The sequence below is a fragment of the Callithrix jacchus genome, chromosome 7 (genome assembly GCF_049354715.1).
Source record: "Callithrix jacchus isolate 240 chromosome 7, calJac240_pri, whole genome shotgun sequence".
NCBI classification, from domain to species: domain Eukaryota; kingdom Metazoa; phylum Chordata; class Mammalia; order Primates; family Cebidae; genus Callithrix; species Callithrix jacchus.
In genome coordinates this window covers 57,782,040-57,805,846 of record NC_133508.1, presented here as the reverse complement: position 1 = coordinate 57,805,846, position 23,807 = coordinate 57,782,040, and the positions used below count along the sequence as shown (strand labels likewise).

At 36.9% G+C, this 23,807-nt stretch overlaps 1 protein-coding gene across 50 annotated transcripts in view; it reads left to right on the top strand.

Annotated features, from left to right (window-relative positions):
* EIF4G3 (eukaryotic translation initiation factor 4 gamma 3) overlaps window positions 1-23,807 on the top strand; it is a 390,720-nt gene that overhangs the window by 234,811 nt on the left and 132,102 nt on the right. For 33 of the 50 annotated variants that reach the window (XM_078330661.1, XM_078330664.1, XM_078330652.1 and 30 more), the window contains 2 exons: window positions 10,513-10,621; window positions 18,510-19,349. In XM_078330661.1, the coding sequence (XP_078186787.1) occupies window positions 10,513-10,621; window positions 18,510-19,349 (949 nt within the window). The remainder of the gene's footprint in view (window positions 1-10,512; window positions 10,622-18,509; window positions 19,350-23,807) is intronic. The other 17 variants (XM_078330654.1, XM_078330667.1, XM_078330662.1 and 14 more) reach the window with 2 other exon arrangements.

The window sequence follows — 23,807 nt, the reverse complement described above, 5'->3', positions numbered from 1 at the left end:
TGGTACAAAAGACATTCATTCCTTATTATGACTGAGTAGTATTCCATGGTGTATCTATAACACATTTTCTTTATCCACTCATTATGCACTTAGGTTAGTTCTGCATCTTTGTAATTGTGAATTGTACATATAATGACTTCGTTTCCTTTGTTTAGGTAGCCAGTAGTGGGATTGCTGTATCAAATGGTAGATCTACTTTTAGCTCTTTAAGGAATCTCTGTACTGTTTTCCATAAAGAATATGCATTTCCACCAGTTTTACATTCCCACCAGCAATATATAAGCATAATCTTTTCCCCACCTGCATGCCAGTACTTATTGTTTTTTGACTTTTTAATAATGGCCATTCTTGTAGCAGTAAGATGGTATTGCTTTGTGGTTTTAATTTGCATTTCCTTAATCATCAGTGATGTTAAGCATGTTTTTATATTATTTCTAGGACAATTTATATATCTTCTTTTGAGAAATGTCTGCTCATGTCCTTTGCCCACTTTTTGATGGGATTTTTATTATTATTGCTGATTTGTTTGAGTTCCTTGTAGATTCTGGATGCTAGTCCTTCGTCAGATGCATAGTTTGCATCTCTGTGTGTTATCTTTTTACTCTGATTATTATTTCTTTTGCTGTGCAGAAGGTTTTCGTTTAATTAGGTTCTGTTTATTTGTTTTTGTTGCGTTTGCTTTGGGGTCTTAGTCATGAATTATTTGCCTAGGCTGATATCTAGAAGAGTTTTTGCGATATTATCTTCTAGAATTTTTATAGTTTCAGGTCTTTATATTTAAGTCTTTGATCTATCTTGAGTTGATTTTTGTATAAGGTGAGAGATAGGGATCCAGTTTTATTCTTTTACATGAGATTTGCCAGTTTTTCTTGCACCATTTGTTAAATAGGGTGTGTATTCCCCAATTTATGTTTTTGTTTGCTTTGTTGAAGATCAGTTGGCTGTACTTTCTTGGCTTTATTTCTGAGTTCTCTATTCTGTTTCATTAGCTTATGTGCCTACTTTTACACCAGTACCATGCTGTTTTGTTAACTATAGCCTTTTATAATTTTAAGTAATGTGATGCTCCCAGATTTCTTTCTTATTTTTCCCCTTCCAAATATGAACTTTGTATTTATTTATCATTGCCTAGGATTACTTTGGCTACTTGGGCCCTTTTTTTGTTTTGTATGAATTTTAGGATTGTTTTTCCTGATTATATGAAAAATGTTGGTGTTTTTATGAGAATTACATTGAATCTGTAGATTACTTTGAGAAGTGTGGCCATTTTCACAACATTGATTTTTCCCGTCCATGATTATGTGATGCATTTCCATTTGTTTGTGTCGTCTCTTGATTTCTTTCAGCAGTGTTTTATATTTCTCCTTGTAGAGATCTTTCACCTCCTTGGTTAAGCATATTCCTAGGTATTTCATTTTATTTTTGCAGTTGTTGTAAAATACATTGAGTTCTTGATTTAATTCTCAGCTTGGTAATTGTTGGTGTATAGTGGTGCTACTGATTTGTGTACATTGATTTTGTAACCCTAAGACTTTACTGAATTCGTTTATCAAATCTAAGAGTCTTTTTGAGAAGCCTTTAGGGTTTTCTAGGTATACAGTCATATCATCTGCAAACAGCGCTAGTTTGACTTCCTCTTTTCCAATTTGGATGCCCTTTATTCTTTCTCTTGCCTAATTGCTCTGACTAGGACTTCCAGAACTATGTTGAATAGAGGTGGTGAGAGTGGGCCTCCTTGTTTTGTTCCTGTTGTCAGAGATAAGGTTTTCTACTTTTTCCCATTAAGTACGATATTGGCTATTGGTTTGTCATATATGGCTTTTACTATTTTTAGGTAAGTTCCTTTTATGCCTACTTGGTTGAGGATTTTATCATAAAGGGATGTTGGATTTTGTTGAATGTTTTTCAGCATCTATTGAGATGGTCATATGGGTTTTCTTTATAATTCTATTTATGTGGTGTATCACATTTATTGACTTACATATGTTGAACCATCCCTGCATCCCTGAAATGAAACCCACTTGATCATGATGAATTATCTTTTTGATGTGTTGTTGCATATGGTTAGTTAGTATTTTGTTGACGATTTTTATATCTGTCTTCATTACAGAAATTGGTCTGTACTTTTCTTTTGTGTATTATTTCCTGGATTAGGTATCAGGGTGATACTGGCTTCATAGAATGATTTAGGGAGGATTCCTTCTTTCCCAGTCTTTTGGAATAGTTTCAGTAGGATCTTTGAATGTCTGGTAGAATTTAGTCATGCATCCATCTGGTCCTGGGCTTTTTTTGTGTGTTGGCAATTACTGATTCAGTCTTGCTACTCGTCATTGGTCTGTTCAGGGTTTCTCTTTCCTCCTGATTTAATGTAGAGGGTGGTATGTTACCAGAAATTTATCCATTTCCTCTAGGTTTTATAGTTTGTAGTCATAAAATTGTTGATAGTAATCTTGAGTAATCTTTTTAATTTCTCTTGTGTCCATTGTCTTCAGTTTCATTTCTAATTGAGCTTATTTGGATCTTCTCTCTTTTTTTAGTTAATCTAGTGAATGGTCTATTTTTTCAAAGAACCAACATTTTGTTTTATTGATCTTTTGTATTGCTTCTTTTGTTTATTTGTTTGAATTTCATTTAGTTTTGCTGTAATTTTTGTTATTTCTTTTCTTTTTTTTTTTTTGAGACAGTCTTCCCCCTGTCATCCAGTCTGGAGTGCAGTAGCACAATCTTGGCTCACTGCATCCTGCCTCAGTCTCCTGAGTGGCTAGGATTACACAGGTGAAGCCACCACACCTGGCTAATTTTAAATTTTTAGTACAGATGGGATCTCACCATGTTGGCCAGGCTGCTCTCAAATCCTTACCTAAAGTGATTCACCTTCCTCTGCCTCCCCAAATGCTGGGATTATAGGCATGAGCCAATTTCTGTCATTTCTTTTCTTCTAGGTTTGGTTTTAGTTTGTGTTTGTTTTTCTAATTTCTCGAGGTATGACATTAGGTTGTCAATTTGTTCTCTTTCAGATTTTTGATGTAGGCATTTAGTGCTATAAACTTTGCTTTTAGCACTTCTTTTGCTGTATCCCAGATATTTTAATAACTTGTGTCATTATTATCACTTGATTCAGATACTTTTTAATTTCCATCTTCATTTCATTATTAACCCAGATATCATCTAGAAACATCATTTAATTCCCATATATTTGCATACTTTTGAGGATTCTTGCTCATAAGAACTTTAAATATCATTTTCTTAGGCTGATGTTGTGGCTCCTGCCTGTAATCCCAGCACTTTGGGAGGCTGAGGCGGCCAGATCACGAGGTCAGGAGTTAAAGAGCAGCCAACATGGCCAACATGGTGAAACCCAGTCTCTATTAAATATACAAAAATAATCCGAGTGTGGTGGTGGGCACCTGTAATCCCAGCTACTCAGGAGGCTGAGGCAGTAGAATTGCTTGAACCTGGGAGGCGGAGGTTGCAGTGAGCTGAGACTGCTCCATTGCATTCCAGTCTGGGCGACAGAGCGAGACTCCTTCTCAAAAAAAAAAAATCATTTTCTTAAGTCTGGCTTCAAGCTTTTTTTCTTGAGTGTCCGGGTTTCCTCTCCTCATTTCTGACCTTGGCAACCTTTCCTTGCTGTCAAGCATGGTCTGTATTGCAGGTATATATTGTCTTGTCAGGTCAATGCTTAAAGAATAAAAAAATTCATCAATCTGAATGCTGTTAGCCCAAGCATATACTCCCTAGTTTGTTACCTTGTTCTCTTATTATTTGCTCCCTTTTGCATTACACATCAAGGTTTCTGAAGGGATTTGAGTTTGTGACCCCTTCGTTATAAACTGTTTCAGGGCCTGGCATGGTGACTCATGCCTAAAGTCCCAGTAATTTTGGAGGCCAAGCTGGGAGAATTGCTTGAGCCCAGGAGTTCAACACTAGCCCTGGCAACATATCGAGACTGTGTCTCTGAGGCAGGACGATTGCTTGAGCCTGGGAATTTGAGGCTGCAGTGAGCTGTGGTCATGCCACTGCAATCCAGCCTGAATGGCAGAGCGAGACCCTGTCTCCAAAAAATTGAATGAAATAAACTATTTCAACAGATGTTTGATGTGCTCCCTTGTTCTTCTTCTGTAAATTATACTGTAGTCTACCTCCGTTGCTGAGGTTCTAAGCCTAGGAGTCACCTTTAAATCCTCTTAATCTCACTCTCCACGGTCATTACATCAGCAAGTCCTAGTTGACTCATTCCCACCACCTTCACTACTGTTATTGTAGTCCAAGCCACTTTGCTTTCCTTTCCCTAGACAACAGGAGTTTTCTCACTCATCTCTCTGCTTCTGTCTTGCCTCTCCTCTGTTGATTTTTTTATACACAGCCCAAGTGAATGATCTTTTTAAAACATAAATCATATCACACCCTTTCCCCACAAAATACTATCCAGTGTGTCTTCACTATTGACTAAGTGTCCATACAAAAACATACAAAAGTTCATGTCCGTAGGATTTTTGAGGTGTGTATAGGGATTATGGGAACTACACGATGAGATTTGGGTGAGTATACAGTCAAACCTTACTAGTATAGAAAGAATTAAAGTACTGATTTATGTGGTTGATGACTATTGTTGTCCTTAAATCCTGTGATTCCTGCGTTTGAATTCAGTGGAATTATTGTTACTATTATATTATTGCTGTTGTTATTTATTGTTTTTTATTGCCTTTGTCTTGAAGGAAGTGTTTATTATGGCATATCATATTATGAGAACACTTCAGAGCTTCAGGTTAGATACTCAGTTTTTTACTTGATCTCTGTACTCAGATATTTCACAAGCACTTAAACCTCAAAACTGGAGATCATGGTTTTCTTCTTTCCGAGCTCATGACTCCCAAACCTTATGTCTCCTCCAGGGTTCCCCTCTCTCATACTGGCCCCTGTCTCAGAAATCCAGAAACTAATGTTTTTCTTTTTATCCCCCTCTCCTCATGGATCGCTTCTCTACCATGTCTCATTAAGCCCAGTCAGTTTACCTCCTACATTTAAGTAAAGTTCAGTCACTGCCCACCATTATTACCACCAAAATTATTTCCCTTGGACTACCGAAGTAACTTTGAAAACTGTATCCTTCTGTTATTTCCTCGCTCTAGTTCATTCTCCATGCAGTAGTCATGTATTTATAAAACATGTATTTGTAGTCATGTATTTATAAAACATGTATTTATAGTCATCAGCCAGGTATAATGGCTCATGCCTGTAGTCTCAGCACTTTAGGAGGCCAAGTGGGGAGGATTACTTGAGCCCAGTTCAAGACCAGCCCAGGCAACATACTGAGACCCCATCTGTACAAAAAATGGAAAAAAATAGCTGGACATGGTGGTATGCGCCTGTGGTCCTAGCTGCTTAGGAGCTGGGGTGGGAGGAACACTTGAACTTAGGAAGTCAAGGAGGCTGCAGTGAACTGTGATTACACCACTGTACTCCGGCCAGCGTGACAGAGAGATCCTGTCTTAAAAAAAAAAAAAAGTAAACACAAATCTGATTTTATAATACTGCTGTTTAAAACCTGGCCCTGGCTTCCTATTGTTATGGGGATAAAGACCAAAACCCTTGGTGTGGCCTGTAAGGCCCTGTCTGCCTGTCCCCTGACTGCCTCATTTCACACCAGATTTCCCTGTTCTTTCTGTGTCCCTCTTACCTTTTACATAAAGTTGTTGATCACAGAATACTCTTCATTTTAGAGTCTTCGGACATGTGTTTTCTCTGCATGAGATGTGTCTACCTGCCCTTCCTTCTGCATGACAACATTCACATTGATTTTTCAAAACTCAACCTAAATGTTGCTTATTCAAAATGTCTTCCTCACACACATCATAAAGTCAGAACCCCAGATGATAGGTCATCTTTGTACTCTTACTTCCCCAGTAAAGCATTTATAGCTATGGTAAGTAATGATTACTTTTGTGACTTATACCATTTGTTTCCTTTGATAGAATAAAGCTCTATGAAGCCGGGAATTTTGTCTTAGCCATCAGTGGATTCTTAGTGTTTTGTACAAGGTAAACATCAGGAGGAAAAACACACATATTGACACACACCTTTCTAATAAGAGACTGGGAGAAAGTCCTACAAAAAAAGCATGTTTTGGTAACTTTTCCTGGCATCAAGTATATTATTGTTTTGCTTCTTAACCTTCATAGTGTTTCTCAATGGAGGCTATACTTGTTTATCTTTTTTTTTTTTTGAGACGGAGTGTCGCTCTTGTTACCCAGGCTGGAGTGCAATGGCTCACCGCAACCTCGGCCTCCTGGGTTCAGGCAATTCTCCTGCCTCAGCCTCCTAAGTAGCTGGGATTACAGGCACGCACCACCATGCCCAGCTAATTTTTTGTAATTTTAGTAGAGACGGGGTTTCACCATGTTGACCAGGATGGTCTTGATCTCTTGACCTCGTGATCCACCTGCCTCAGCCTCCCAAAGTGCTGGGATTACAGGCTTTTGTTTATCATTTTATATATGTTAAATACATGAGGTATTTATACAAGGATTATTTTAAAGTCATTGAATGAGACTCTTATGACAGCAAATCAACTTTTTGGTTTATATTTATGTAACTATTTGAAGTCTCTGGCTTTCTCTAAATGAATTATAATAGAGGTCAGCGAATATTTTCTGTAATGGGCCAGATAGTAAATATTTTAGACTTTGCAGCCATATTATCTCTTTTAACACTCTTCAACTCTGCCATTGTGGCTCAAAAGCAGTTATACAAAATATGTAGATGGATGGTTGTGTCTGTTTCAATAATATGTTATTTATGGGCACCAAAATTTGAATTTGACATAATTTTCATGTGTCAAGAAATGCTGTTTTGTCTCTTGATTTTTTTTTCCCCCCCAACATTTGAAATTGTAGAAACTTAACTTGTGGGCAGTACAAAATCAGGTATATTACCCCAGGGTCATAGTTGTTGACCCTTGTGTATAACCACCTTTGTACTTAAGTATCCTATCATGTATGTGATTAAAATAGAAGACAAAAGAAGGTGACCCCCTTTCTGGGCAAAACAATGTGCCTGTGTAAAGAAATATGAATTTTAAATTATGCAAAGAAGCATTTAAGAATAGTTTTAGATTCTGTTGCCTGTTTGCCTAAGAGGTAAACATTATGTTTTTAAAAAACAAATTCCCCTGTAATCCTAGCACTTTGGGAGGCCGAGGTGGGTGGATCACCTGAGGTCAGGAGTTCGAGACCAGCCTGGCCATCATGGTGAAACCCCATCTTAAAAACAAAAAAAAAGCAAAAAAAAAAAACAAATTCCTCTAGTATGTGGGCCCAAGCCTACCATGATTCCTTGAGGTCAGTACTTTAGTATATAAATCTTTGAGTAGATTGTAAAGGAAAATTTATAAAGAGTTTTTCTCAAACACTATCAGGAATGTAATACCTTGCCCTCCCTTAAACTCTTTTCACTCTAGTTTGTAAATGAGAAACATTTGATTTTTTTTTTCCCTTCTACCAGTCAGAACCTTGATTTTTGCAAAATTTGATGGGGAATTTAGCATTTACATAAATTATGAACTGTTGCTACAGTGTGGGAAGAGTTGCTAAATTGACCTTGTCTAGCTTAATTTCTTTGTATGTATCAAAATGCATAAAGCATTCATTGGATGTTGTGTTTTGTGTCACAGTACTTGGTACGTTTTCTGATTTTTCTGACTTACTGATTAGTAAAATAGTTCATGATTATGCCTTGGGAATTCCTTTTCAATAGACTGTTTATGGTTCAGCTACTCTTTTTTTGTTTGTTTTTGAGATGGAGTCTCACTCTCGTTGCCCAGATGGGGGTGCAATGGTGGAATCTCAGCTCACTGTAACCCCTGCCTCCTGGGTTGAAGCAATTCTCCTGCCTCAGCCTCCTGAGTAGCTGGGATTACAAGCACCTGCCACCACTCCCGTCTAATTTTTGTATTTTTAGTAGAGTTGTGATTTTACCATGTTGGCCAGGCTGGTCTTGAACTTCTGACCTCAGATGATCCACCTGCTTTGGCCTCCCAGAGTGCTGGGATTACAGGCATGAGCCACGGCGACTGGCCTAGTTGAGTTACTTTTTTAGGAGAGAAGACCTGAAATTAAAGATTGAACTACAATTCGAGAAGACTATCCTAAATTAAAACTAATTCTGAACAAGATTAAAGTATTGAATTCTGGCTGGGTGCAGTGGCTCACACCGGTAATCCCAGCACACTGGGAGGCTGAGGCAGGCAGATCAGGAGGTCAGGAGGCCATTCTGGCCAAAATGGTGAAACCTCGTCTCTACTAAAATATAAAAAATTACCCGGGCATGGTGATGCGTGTCTGTAGTCTCAGCTACTCAGGAGGCTGAAGCAGGGGAATCACTGGAACCCAGGAGGCAGAGGTTGCAGTGGGCTGAGGTTGTGCCACTGCACTCTATCCAGCTGGCGACAGAACAGGACTATGTCTCAAAAAAAAAAAAAAAGTATTGAGTTCTATCTTAATATGTTATGATTTCATTAGTACCGTTAGAGTCTTATAAATGCTAAAGTTGAAGGAGATTGTAGGATCTTTACTTCTGCATTTTTGTGGATATATACCTATTTACTGGATACTTGGATTTCGAATTGTGACTTAACATGTTATCTCATTCCTTCTACCAGTCAGAACCTTGTTATCTCATTTCTTTCTTATGACTCTTTTACATAGATTCTTTCTAGGGCTTTGTTAATTTTTAAATGTCCATCTTTTTTATGAATGAAGATATTTTAGATGGAAAAATTATCGACTCTAGTAGCCTTTTACTGTTTTAAACATCTTACTTTTTCTATGGATGTCATTTTGGTGACCTACTTTTATCAGTTACATTACCCCCCACCCTTCTTATTTGGTTATTAATTTCCGAGGCAATTGGAGTAGTTAATATTTTTTTTCCTCTCAGGTAAATGATACAATTTACAGACCTTTCTGGGAAATGTGGACAACTGCTTAATGAATGCTAAATATCACAGAGTGTTTGTTCTAGATCTGTTTTCAGCCTGTAGAATTGAAAAAGCGATATTTTTATTTGTAGCTATGAACCTTTCTATTGAATTTCAGCAGTGCATTTTCCCCAGTGAAACTAAGGATTCAGAGTATTTACGGCAGTGCTATTTTCTTTATTCATTCCTGATTCAAAGTGAAAACAGTAACTCTCCATTTTTTTATATATAGAATTATGATATTCGTAGTCTTCATTTAGAAGTAATTATGGATATGAACAGTTTGATTGTCCAATTAATAGATGTAATGATAGCATTTTCTTTTATTTCTGTCTATTACTCTCCTTATGTAGTCAAATACAAATTTCATGTTGTACATTCTCAAAAGCATTGTTACTTAAATGATACCTATTATCCTGAATTGTATGTGTCCATTTCATTTTATATTCTCACTTTAAGTGAGACTTACTGACTTGAACATATTTTTTATCAGCTCTCACTTTTAAGCGTCCCTGTCTGCCCATACCCACCCACATCTTAATCTCCCCATCCCTACTCCCCAAGGGGAAAAAAAAGTAAAAAGAAAAATAGAATTGTACAGGGAGCTCTACTTTGATAGCACTGATATAATTTGTTTTAGGATATTATAGATAAACAAAAATGTGCCCTTAGATCTCCGAGGAGAGACACTGCTTTGTTTTGTGGCTTTTGTGTAATGCTCAAATCCAGAACGAATACCTGCCTGGAATGTGATGTAGAATGAGTGTTCTTGTCCACTCTGTGTAATTCTGTTCCCTCTAAGTTGAGCAATAGCTGTGATTTTTTTCAACCTACCCTGCTGGGATTTTGATGGGCATTTTTCATTCTAATACAGTGCCTGAGTGAAAATGAGTTTCCTTATCTCTGAAAAACCTGGTATTTTACTCAAGATTTCTGATTCTGAAAATACCATACATAACCTAGAACCTATAGATATTTTATGGTGAAAGTGCTTTATATACTTTCAGAGTTGCATTTCACTTGTATGATTACATGGATAAGTAGCAGGAATCATTTTTCAATATTGTTTTCTTGAATCTATAACTGGTTTTCAATCTCATTACATTTTCTGTTTGTCCTGCTTTGCTAGGTAATTTATACACAAAGTTGACCAAATCCTTTTGGTCTTTGGGAGGGTGTTAAATTCCCTCTCACGTGTGACATTTATTGTTATTAAGTTGACAAGTTGGCTTGTCCTTAGAAGGAACAATGGGGAATAAATTGTACTAATGATTGTTGTGCTGTCTTCTCTTGCTGTGGTTAATGGTAATCATTTCTTTTCCTTCCCCCTTTTCTGCTGCCTCTTTCTTTATCTTCCCTGTCTTCCCATGTACTTTTCAATTTATTAAATTGGACTATATATTGTTTCCTTGCTTCTCTTTTTAAATTTTGTGATCTCCAGTGCTCTACTGTCTTCCCCACTTGCTTGGGTTCCGTGTTGCTAGTTTTTATGTTCGCACGCTCATTATCACCCTTTTTTGTACTTCAAATCTCAGCAGCTGCCCAGCCAGGTCCCCGAGCACAGCCCTGTGGTTTATGGGACTGTGGAGAGCGCTCATCTTGCTGCCAGCACCCCTGTCACAGCAGCTAGCGACCAGAAGCAAGGTTTGTGTATGACTGTTTTCCTCCCTCTTATCTTTAGTCTCTTTTCTATTAATTACATTGCCCTCAACATTCAAGAGTTAAGAGTACAGCATCCAAGTATTAATTTGACACCCACCTTTAAACACAGCTTTGAGGTGGAAAATTAAAGCGTTCTACCTCTAATAAACTAAAGTAGGGATGATTGGTAAAATTTTTTCATACATTTGTCTCTCACTGTTAGTATTTGTATGTACACAAAAGGTTAGCTGCCTTATTAAACTGCCTTTTAAAACAAGGTGGAAGGAGAAATCATAGCATATATTTCTTTACAAGAACAATACACTTTAGTTTATATATTCAGCATGTTCTAAGGTACCTTGCTATTTTTTAAAAAGATAAAATATTTCTTTTTAAAGGATTGGGCTTCTGTAGCCACAGTTGGAGATGGAGCCGAGTTCAAATGCCAGTTGTTTGGTCTTGATTGAGCCACTGACCTTGTGTATCTCAGTTTCTTGACTTACAGAATGGAATAAAGACCTATGTACCTGACAGGGTTATTGTGGGAATATGCCTAGCACATGGAAAGTGCTTAGAAAATTATAACCATTAATACTATACTAAGGAATAGTATACTAAGGTTTCTGCTCCTGTTGAACTTGAACATGAAGGTGCCAAATGTTTGTTAAAGTAAATACTTTGCCTTTTGGAGTATAATAGAAAACTTAAGGGAAATCTCATACCGGAAGCTGGGATATTGTATTCTTTCCTGCCTAGTTGGATTTTAACGTGACCTTAGCTAAAATTGAAAGACAATTCTAAACATAGTTCAGGGAACCAAGTAACTTTGACCCTGGTTTATGTTTTAGATTTCTAAAAATGATTGGATATCATAATATGGAAGCCATTATCTTCTTACTTTCTTGAATTATTCATTCTTCCAAACCCTTTATAATTCTGTAGCTCTATTGTTAGTTTATAGGTTTTCTAAAAATTCTTTTTTGTGTGTGTGTGTGAGACAGAGTCTTGCTCTGTCACCCAGGCTGGAGTGCAGTGGTGCAGTCTTGGCTCACTGCAACCTCCTCCTCCTCCTGGGCTTAAGCTATTCTCCTGCCTCAGCCTCCCAAGTAGCTGGAATTACAGGTGTGTGCCACTCTGCCTGGCTAATTTTTATATTTTTAGTAGAGATGGGGTTATACCATGTTGGCCTGGCTGGTCTTCAATTATTGACCTCAAGTGATTCACCTGCCTTAGCCTCCCAAAGTGCTGGGATTATAGGTCTGAGATACCATACCCAGACTAAAAATTATTCTTTAAAAAATATTTAGGAATGGCTCATAAAGTGGACATATTTAATATTAAAGGTTTTTGGGTAGACTGCAAGTTAGTTAATCCCAATATAAACTTTCTGGAAGATGTATTTCTAATGTATGTTTTCAGTGATTTTTTTACATCAAACAAAGATTATAATAATATGGTGTTTTATACACAGAAATTTCATTTTCCCCCTGAGTATTGAGAAGCCTGATACTCTTGAACAGAGATATGTCCTGTATTGTATTTGTTATATAAGATAGTTTTAATCCAAAAGATACTGATCTGTATCTGGCATGCTTCAAAAAATTGCACTGTCAAAAACTTTCAGCAACATTCAGAGTTAAAGGAGAACTCATACAAAATTCAAGCAAATTTTTTAAATAGTAAAGTCATTTACCTTGCAGAATTGCAGTTCATAGACCAAATAGGGAAGAGCACTCTCTACCCTCAATGATAAAGTAGTTTTGAGTCAAAATTCAGAATGTTTTAAATCTTAGTGGAGAGTAATTCTCAGAGTACTTCCCTTCAAAACTTAACTTCATTACACTTTTGCAAATGTGTAATTAGAATTATGCTAAGCATATCAAATACTTCCCATGCAGAGAGGCCTTAAAATATATCCTCTGTGCAGACTTTTTCTGTAGCTGTGCCAGGATTTTTAAAAAGTATTACATACTTTGATGATGATAGTTCTGTCCTTCTGGAAGACGGTATTATTGTGTTTGCCATTATTTTGCGAAAAAGAAGGCTAAAATTTTTAGATTATGAGATCCCTGCATTTTGTCATATTTAGGCCCAGATTTCCAGACAAGGAATGCAGACTTGATTATCTCTTAGGTTTTTGTTTTTGTTTTGCTTAGTGGAAATCTGAATAACAACATCAACATATCAAACTGTATATAATATAGGCTGAATTGGAAAGTGTTTAGGTTACCTTGATGAAAAGAAAACCTTGTAGTATTTTAAGTACATTTAAGAGGTTATAAGTAACTCTCTGGGATTATCATTCCTTTTAGTACCAACTATTTACCAGAAAATGAATTCCCTCCCTCCCTCCTTCCCTCCCTTCCTTCCTTCCTCTCTCTCTTTCATTGCTCTCTCTTTTTTTCTTTCTTGGCTAGTCAAATAGTAACTTTTCTGATTTTATCCATAGCCTGCCAATATCTAAAATATTATTGTTTTCAGACTTGTTTTTTTTTTTAAAACTAAATCTATGTAACATTAGAAAGGGTGCACTACTTTTTAGAGAAAATGTTTTTGCTTTACACTGAGGATTTTTTTTTCTTTTTTCTTCTATTCTGAGACAGGATCTCATTCTGTCACCTAGGATGGAGCGTAGTGACACAATCATGGTTCACTGCAGCCTCCACCTCCTAGGCTTCAGCAGTCCTCTCACTTCAGCCTCCTGAGTAGCTGGAACTATAGGCATGAACCCCCATGCCCAGCTAATTTTTGTGTTTTTTTGTAGAGGTGAGGTTTTGACATGTGCAGGCTAGTCTCAAACTCCTGAGCTCAAGTGACCTGCCTGCTACGGCCTCCCAAGGTGCTGGGATTATAAATGGGAGCCACCTTGGCCAGCCAATGAGTTTTTAAAAATTTCCGTCTTAACTGTAGCTTCCTTCTGAAATTAGTATATAAAATTGACTTTTTCCAAAGATTGCACTATTACTCCCAGAAACAATAGTCTCTACCTTTTGCAAATTGTTTTTTTTTTCTTTCTCAATGGAAATGTCATTACTGAGAGTTGTACTCAGTTAAAGAATCTCCTGTTAACTCTAGAGTCTTCCTCCTGCTTGATTGACTTAAGTGCTTCTGTTTTCATAAACCTCCCCTTTCCAGCACAAAGTTGGAAGAATGTGAGCTTTGAAAGCAATCTCAGACTTGAGCACTTGCTATTTATATGAGCTTGGGCCTATTGATTGATCTCTAAAACCCTCAGTTTCCTCATTTGTAAAATAGGGAAATAATAGTATCTACCACAATGGTGGTTGTAAGAATTAAAGGGACAATGTATGTATGGTATTTGACCCAGTTCCTGACACATAATAAGTATTTAACAAATGTTAGCTGCCATTATTAAGCTTATGGTTTCTCAGAGTTTTTAACATGAATAGCTGGAATATTTTCATGAAGGCCAAGGTTCCAGACGAATGTACCATTTTTGCATTTGTTCAGTACTTTATGAAGACATAGGGAATACTTCGCATTGGTTTGTAGAGAGAGCAACTGTTGAATGAATTCAAATTTTTGCTTGGCATTGATGGTACACAGCTGAAAGGATTGCTGTTTCCTAAGTGAGAAAGAACATTGAATCCATTGTATTGAGGATATGGTGTGGATAATTAAACAAGAGTTAGTTGGTGCCTTAGTCTTAATCTCAGTGACTGTTGAAAGCACCTAGTGTGTTCAGTGAATGGTATTCTGTTGTAATTCAACCATTCATAGAAGTGTTGTGCATTTGGGACTCTTGGCATTTAGGCCTATTCTTTGTCAAGGGAGACTGTACCTCAAATTGCAGAATGCTCAGCATTCCTCCCTCTGCCTATTAAATGGCAATAACATCTTCTCAGTCATTGAAAAACTATGACAACCAAAAGATACCCCGTCTTGGTCATTGATTCCACCACCATATGAGAATAAAAGGGAGCAATTTTTTTCTTCTTGTAAATATGATACTCATTATGGAAACTACAGATAAGCAACGTGGAAATATATATGTCTGATTACTCAGAGCTATTATTAATAAACTGACTTTCCCCTGTGCACATATGCTAGGACTAAGTATTTTTTAGGTTACCAAATTGGGTTCTACATACAGTTTTTGTGCCCCACTTGAAAAAAAATTTCTTGCCAGGTGCAGTGGCTCATGCCTGTAATCTAAGCACTTTGGGAGGACAAGGCAGGAGGATTGCTTGAGCTCAAGAGTTCAAGACCAGACTGAGTAACATAGCGAGACCCCATCTCTACAAAAAATAAAAAAAATTAACCAGGTATGGTGGCTCGTACCTGTGGTCTCAGATACTCAGGAGGCTGAGGTAAGAGGATTGCTTGAGCCTGGGTGATGGAGCTTGCAGTGAGCTGAGATCACACCACTGTACTCCAGCCTAGGAAACAGAGCAAGACTGTCTCAGAAACAGAACAAAACATATCTTTTAGTAGAAACAACTTTCCATATCATTAAATATTCTTTTTAAAACCTATTTTAAATACTTACAGTATACCATTATATGCTCAGGCCATCATTTCTTTAAACATTCTTTATTGTTGAACATTTAGTTGATTTCCTATTTTTCCCCTTTTTTTCTTATAAATAGTGTTGCCTTAAATATTCTAGACATCTATTTTTGCTCTTTCATGATTATTAGGAAAAAGTCTTAAAGCTAGAATTCTTATAAATTCCTAAAGATGGCCAAACTCTTTATAGTAGAAGTCTTTAGAGGGATAAAATAAGTGTTTTTTAAAATTTAAATCTACTGTGTTTTCAGCTTTCAGTTTAATAAGTGAGTTAAAGGACTTTTTTTAAAAATGAGGAACTCATAATTGTTTTGTTTTGTTTGACTATCTCAAAGAGTAGAGTCTCACTCTACTCTCTGTCACCCAGGCTGAAGTACAGTGGTGCAATTACAGCTCACTGCAGCCTCAACCTCCCAGGCTCAGATGGTCCTCTCACCTCAGCCTCCTGAGTAGCTGGGACCATGAATGCACACCACCACACCCAGCTTGTAGAAATGAGGTCTTACTACATTGCCTAGGTTTGTCTCAAACTCCTGGGCTCAAGTGATCCTCCCACCCTGGCCTCCAAAATTGCTGGGATTTACAGGCATGAGCTCACTGTACTTGGCCTAAGTTTTTCAATACTAGATTTTTCTGAAGAGTATATAGAAGTTTATTAGTCATAGGTCTACTTTGTTTGATTTTTTTTTTACTATCAGAAATTGTTTCTCAACATTAATAATTGAATTGACATACTCTTATTTGATATTTAATGTGAGAATTTCTCTCGCTCCCTCTCTCTCCTCTCCATCTTTAATGTGAGAATTTCTCTCTTCCCCTCTGTCCCTTTTCCCTTCTCTCCCTCTCCCCCTCTCTCCCCCTCTCTCCGTCTCCCTTTCTCCCCGTCTCTCCTCCCCCCTTCCTTTTCCCCTCTTCCCTCTCTCCCCTTCCTTCTCCCCTCTTTTCCTTTCCCTTTTTCATTTTGAGATAGCATCTCGCTCTGTTGCCCAGGTTGGAGTGCAGTGACATGATTACAGCTTGCTGCAGCCCTAACCTCCTAGGCTCAAACGATCCTTCTATCTTGGCCTCCCAAGTAGCTGGGTCTACAGGTCTGCGCCACTTTGCCTGGCTAATTTTTTTTATTTTTTATAGACACAAGGTCTCACTATGTTGCCAAGGCTTATCGCAAATTCATAAGCTCAAGAGATCCTCCCATCTCAGCCTCCTAAAGTGCTAGGATTACAGACGCGAGCCACCGCACCCTGCCCTATTTTTAAATTTACTACATCTAGGTTTTAATCTGTGGTCATAAAGGGTGTTATTCTGATAAGTTTTCACAGTGGCATTATGTAATTTTGGGTGACTTATTTAGCAGTTACTCCAGTGAGCTGGAAATTATTTTAATCAAAGATATTTGATAAATACCTATTTGTTATATATGGTGTGTTCCATGTAGAACACACACACACACACACACACACACACACACACACACACACACAAAATAAAGACATATTTTTATCTGTTGCCCTATCAACTTAGTCTGAGGGATTTGGCAGTGAGAGCCTATTGATCCTATTTCATCCTATTATAACTAAGAAAATTCCAATTTTAGAAGCACCAGCTTCTGTACCTATTAAATAAAACTATATTTTAAGGCTAATAAGTGTTGTTATAGTGAATGAATTAATAATATCTTAATGGTAGTATTTACTACCTATTTATCTGATAAACTGCATATTTGCTTTCACATAATTAATTACAGTTTATTGTAAAGACTCACTTTCATTGATGCATAAAAAATTCTGACAGAGGAAGTAAAGACTCAGTTTAGGTTGTCTTTTAGTAGTGCTTGAACCTTTTGTTGTCATTTGATAACCATACTCCTGAATATATGTTTTTCTGTAGAGCCCTTTTATTGTGCTAAGGAAGCACAGGCTGGAAGCCAGTCTAAACCTCCTTTTGTTTCCTCCATTCAGGGATGAATCACGTATCATTTTACGTGGAATTTATTAATAAAAACATGGAAATTATTGTTAAGTACCCTCATTATTATGGCCAACTTCTCTTTTGGTTTCATTCTCTCTATATATACACAGATGCATTTTTGTATGTCAAACTATTTCATACTATGAAATACCAGCATTTTCATACTATAAATTATGTATGTTGTGCTCTTTTTCATTGGATTTATTTGTATATTAACTTTGTTTTCTTCTTAATGAATTGTTTTATATATAAAGACACAAGATAAATTTTCTTATTTTTATTTTGTTTAGAAACAGGGTCTCATTCTGTCACCCAGGCTAGAATGCAGTGATGTAGTTATAGCTCACCGCAACCTCAAACTTTTGGGCTCAAGTGATCCTCCCACCTTAGCCTTTTGAGTAGTTGGGATTATAGGCATGTGCCACCAAGCCTACCCATTTCCATTTTCATACCTTACATTATTTCTGGTTATATACTTCTATTGAGAAATGAAGGCTAAATTAATTTATAAGCTGATTTTTATCAGTTACTGAGAAAACTTTGATTTCACTGATAATAAATTTTATTAAGTAAAATACGATGCTTTATCTAAAAGTTTTTACACAAGTAATTTTTAAAGTAAAAATTATCGGCCAGGCGTAGTGGCTCACACCTGTAATTCCAGCACTTTGAGGGGCTGAGGCTGGCAATCATGAAGTCAGGAGATTGAGATCATCCTGGCTAACAGCTGGGAATGGTGGTGTGAGCCTGTATTCCCAGCTGCTCGGGAGACTGAAGCTGGAGAATTGCTTGAACCAGGAGGCAGAGGTTGCAGTGAGCCAAGTTGGTGCCACTGCACTCCAGTGTGGGGAGCAGAGCGAGACCCTGTCTCAAAACAAAAAAGAAAAATGGTCTCTTCAAATACAAAAATATATAGAATAAAAAATAACATCAGTCTCTTTATAATAATTTAATTTTTAATTGTTTGCCCTTTTACTGTTCTGTTAGTATATATACTATATCTTTGGAAAAAAGTTTTTTTAGGGAACAAGAGATGGTAGAAATGAAGGTCTTCCTACTTTAAAGAAAAGCCTCACTGCCAAATCAAGAATGGTTTAGCCTCAGTTTTGATGAGCTTTTCAGTTGTGTTCTTGATATAATTGTTTGGTGACTAGATTCCTTCTCTTACTCCAAAACAGACTTTATATATTGGATACCAAGTAAATAGTAGGTTTAAGTAAATAATAATAATTATAAAAAAAGACAATGTTTTTGGCACACCAGAATGAGTCTAATATATTGGTCTGTATTCTGCTGCCTGTAATTTAAGGTAAGAGATTGAAAGAATTGGCTTAAGCAATGTATACTCTCTGATCCAAGAATTATTCTTAAAACTTATTTTTTTCTTCCCCAGAGGAGAAGCCAAAACCAGATCCAGTGTTAAAGTCTCCTTCCCCAGTCCTTAGGCTAGTCCTCAGTGGAGAGAAGAAAGAACAAGAAGGCCAGACATCTGAAGCTACTGCAATAGTATCCATACCAGAGCTTCCTCTGCCTCCATTACCTACCACTGTTTCTTCTATTGCTCGAAGTACAATTGCTTCCTCCGCCTCTTCTGCTCTTAGTAGCCAGCCAATATTCACCACTGCTGTAGATGACAGATGTGAACTCTCATCCTCAAGAGAAGACAAAGTTCCTATACCCAGCCTCACATCTTGCACAGAAACATCAGACCCTTTACCAACAGGCGAAAATGATGATGATATATGCAAGAAACCCTGTAGTGTAGCACCTAATGATATTCCACTGATTTCTAGTACTAACCTAATTAATGAAATAAATGGAGTTAATGAAAAATTACCAGCCACGGAGAGCATTGTGGAAATAGCAAAGCAGGAAGTATTGCCATTGACTCTTGAATTTGAGATTCTCGAAAATCCCCCAGAAGAAATGAAACTGGAGTGTATCCCAGCTCCCATCATCCCTTCCACAGTTCATTCCTTTCCTCCGACTCCTCCAACTCCTCCAGCTTCTCCTCCTCCCACTCCAGTCATTGTTCCTGCTGCCGCCACTACTGTTAGTTCTCCGAGTGCTGCCATCACAGTCCACAGAGACCTAGAGGAGGATGAGAGCATAAGAACTTGCCTTAGTGAAGATGCAAAAGAGATTCAAAACAAAACAGAGGTAGAAGCAGATGGGCAAACAGAAGATATTTTGGATTCTCAGAACTTAAATTCAAGAAAGAGCCCTGTCCCAGGTAAGCCATTCTGCCATTAATCTCATGCTTGCTAAACGTGGAGAGGCGGTGTTTGAGTTATTTTTTAATTGGCTACTTTCCTTGACTTCCAGAAACTTCGAATGAATGCTGAAATCCCTAGTCTGGTTTCTTCAGTGGTGTGTTTGTGTTTTAGTACAACCTGCAAAAGAGTTACTCCATTGTCTAAAAATGCAAATGAGAATTTCCAAATATACAAAATGCCTCCAAGGTATATGTCATGAAACATGTTGGGTTTTATTGTTGTTGTTGTTGCTATAGCCTCATTTTTGTGAATCAGTTTCTCAATGCTTAATTTTGCTGCTTTGGGGCTAGAAAACAATCAAAACCAGGACAGTCTATAGTCCCTAATTCTGTTTTCGTAGAGTTTTAAAACCCAGTCAATCCTAAACTTAAAACAACTCCTGTATACATGTCCTCTTTCTAAATCTTGGATGTAGGAAGATAGCAATCAGAACAAAGGTTTATAACTATTTTTGAAAATATAATGCTCTTGTTGATTCATTTGCAGGTAAGCTTAATATTCTCTCCCTGTGCCTTTTGAAACAGTTTTATTTTTGTATACTTTTTTACATGATCATTAATATTCTTGGAGTATTATATTCTTCCCAGTTTAAATTATTTCTTTTTAATGTAGCATCACCTGGGACCTTAGGAATTAATCATTGGGTTATTGTAAGTTTAATCAAAAGTTATCTGAAGCTTCTCAACTCTTCTAGGATCAGTTAGCCCATAGGAATATTGAAGTTTTGGCTTTGAACAAGTCAGCACAGCCTATCTTCTGCAACATTGCCCTCTACTATATAATTTTTTTTCTTTATGCAGGCATTAAGTAATGCTTATGTAAATTGGGCTCTTTGATAAATGAGTACTCCTCCAGCAGTTGATCCTTGACATGCAGTGAATAGGTTTTGGTCACCAACATCCTCAGTATTTTTGTGTATTTTGAGCTGCGTAATAGGGAAACTTGACAAACCCAAAACCTGATCCCCACTTTTGAGTTGCGGCTTTTCTACCCCGCTCAGTTCTTGGACAGTTTCCTCATTAGTATCTGTAAGAGGTGTCTGGCCCCTTGGAACTGTAGAACATCTTGTTCAACACCATGAGCCAGAGCAGAAAAGGAAACAATGCAAGGAAATTGGAGCAGTGAGAAATTTGTCATAAATCTTTGTAAATTACCTATTTCCTCAACTATCTGGCCTCCATTGACATAAATATTCATAGTGCCATCACTGTTTTAGGAACCTTCTTCCTTGGTGGAGAGGTAACCTTAGACCTTTTTTTGTCAGTTGCCCTTTAGAAAAACAAATCTTGGTTTTGGTATGACTACAGGTAAATGCCCTCCAAAGAACACCTGTTTGTTGGAGAACAGTAATTTGTTTGATACTTGGTTGTTCATTTTCATTTCTAGTGATATGATAGTTAGAAAACGGAGAGAAACTAATGAACAGAAATGTTTTTAAAATGTAAAAACAAATAAAGAAAAACAAAACAATCATAGGAAATATAAGTTGAAGATACAAACCATACCTCAGAATTGAAGTAAGTGTAAAGTGAAAAGACTATGCATCAAAATCATATTTCATTAATTTCTGACATTTATTCTTTTTTTTTTTAAAGCAGTTTGCCACTTAGATGGCCTGATATTGCAAGACAATGCCCAGGGATAGATGGGCAAACAGAATTTTGTTTTAAATAGTGTTCATACCATGGTACATTTGTTTGCAATGCACATACTCTCAATATTAGTATTGTGAACACCAGCATCTTAATCAAAGAGTATAGATACTTCAGTGGTAATCCAGAGACCACCTAGAAAAGAACTGTATCACGACTTGGAATGACGTAGAAGTTTGTGATGTTGGGAGGTAAAGTTTCTTGGCATTTTTCTAGTCTCGTGATTTTTTAACCTATGTGTTTAAGGGAACTAGAAGTTTTATAATTTCCTTTTACGTATTACAGTCTTCAAAATTCAACGATAAATGAACTTCAACAACCCCTTTAACTCTAGCATTTTTAAAATTATAAAGCCTGAGAAGCATTTTTGACCCATTCATTTCTGTCCCAGTATTTTTTTAATGGTTTTGTCACAAAAGTTAACAGTGAAAATTAAAATTACCCCCAGTCTTCAAGTATATTCACCTGATGTGGTCATATGTTTAATGACTACAATTTATTTGTACTTATTTAATATTCACTTATTTTACCTTGTTTATTTATAGAAGTTAATAAATCATAACAGCTATTTGTTTTGCATATGAGTCTTTTCTTGGTGACTTTTGAGAATAGTTTTTACTTGTCTGTGCTTGAGGATGAAACACCTCAAAGCTAGCTTCAGAAACCTAATACATAAATAACATTTATACTTGGTTGGCATAGAGATAGTTGGTTAAAGCAGTAAAGTCATAAGGGATATGGTATCTTCTTTTAGATCTGCTGCAAAACATTTTCTTCTAATTATTCTAGGTCATTTTTCCTGAGTGGATAAAAATGCATGAGTTGAGGCTGGGCCTGTGGTTCATGCCTGTAATCCCAGCACTTTGGGAGGCCAAGGAGGGTGGATCATCTGAGATTAGGAGTTTGGGACCACCCTGGCCAACATGGTGAAACCCTGTCTCTACTAAATATACAAAAATTAGCTGGGCATGGTGGTGTGCCTGTAATCCCAGCTAATTGGGAGGCTGAGGTGGGAGAATTGCTTGAACCTGGGAGATGGAGGCTGCAGTGCGCTGAGATCATGCCACTGAACTCCAGTCTAGGCAACAGAGCGAGACCCTGTCTCAAAAAAAGAAAAAAAAGCATCAGTTGCTTTCGGATTAAAGAACAAGCTCTGTAAAATAAGAAGTTGGTTTGTATATATCTTCAGTTTACTCTGAAAAGCTTAAGTTATTGGCCACACTTTTAATTTCTCCATCCCTTCAGTAATTAAATGCATAAAACTAGGTATTATTTGGATGATTTATTGAAGTCTTGGGAATTTTTATTTTTTATTCTGTATATCTGGTGGGAGGGAAAAGAGTGTTTTGAACTTGTGGAAAAGCATTCCCCAATCATCATCCAAGAGTTCATTTTCTACAATTTTAGGAATGTATATGATGTATACTATGTAACACTAACTTTCCCACTCTTTAAAAGAATCGTAACTTGTTTTTTATTTTATTATTCTTTATTATCTATATCAGATGTAAAACCATTATTTAAAATTTTTTAGGCAGGGAGGTTTCTAATTTTTCTATTTATTTTGTGGGCTCTTGCTCATAGTACAGTTTTGCATGTGTATTTTGTAAGTTTATTTTATGAACTTATCCAGATAAATTTTCCTGGGTGTAGATTGATGGCAAGTTCTCCTAAAGCAGATTTGTATTTACTTTATCTGCTGGATAAAGTTGTAAAGCTACAATTGTATCTCAAAGTCTGAGGACAGCCATACCCTGTGGCGTGGATACTAATTTTCAGGGTAACAGCAGTCTCCTCTCACCCAGTTGAAACAGCATCCTTTTTCATCATCACTGTGTTGGTTCAGTGGTTTATTCCCTCTCTCTCTCTCTCTCTCTCTCTCTCTTTTTTAAGCTATTTTTTCACTGAGCATGCCACCCATTTAGGAGTCTTGGAGCTTTATGTGAACATCTCAATTCCAAGTTCCCACTTTAAAGGGATCCAAGATCTCTCTTTTATTATGGGTGTTAAAAATGTAAATTTCTTGCTTATAGAGACTGGCACACCCTCCTACACCCCGAGGAATGTAAGGATGGCATCAGCCACTGACCATGTTTAAGTGACTTCCAGTAGTTTACCTTATATTCTCATAAGCACAGCTAAGGAAGTAGGAGGGTTTCCAGATTCTATAGGATACAAGATGGGAAGTTCATTTCTCAACTGGAGATACGACTGTATGTTTTGGTAATGTTAACAAAATACCGATCTGTGTAGCCAATCAAGTTGCTGCTTTCTCTTTTAGTTTAGACTTATTGAAGCGTAAAGGGAGCTTACTTTAGTGCAAGAAAAATATTTTAATAACAACATTTTATTCTCAACTGTGAGAGTATTCAGAGTACTTTTGAAGAAATATAACATAGCAAACATAAAACCAGAGATACAAAAGTGTATTCGTTTTGCTGGGTTAAACTAAAAATCACTAATTTTTTAAATAATGAAATATATTCTTACCTTTGCTCAACTTACATATTCTAAGACATATTTGAAATATCTCTGGAAGATTTAGTTGCTGGGGCCAAAAGTAGATCACTGGTGGTTTGAGCGTCCCATAGGCCCAATCACTCTACTACTGTGTATCCTTATAATTTAGCTTCTACAGAAATGTGTTCTGGAAACATGGAAACAGGACTCCTTACACATTCCTGGTTCTTTTGTCATCCACCAAAACCAGCAGAGTGATCCTTAAAGCAAGGACTCTTGGCTTCAGTTTCAGAGGCTTGAGTC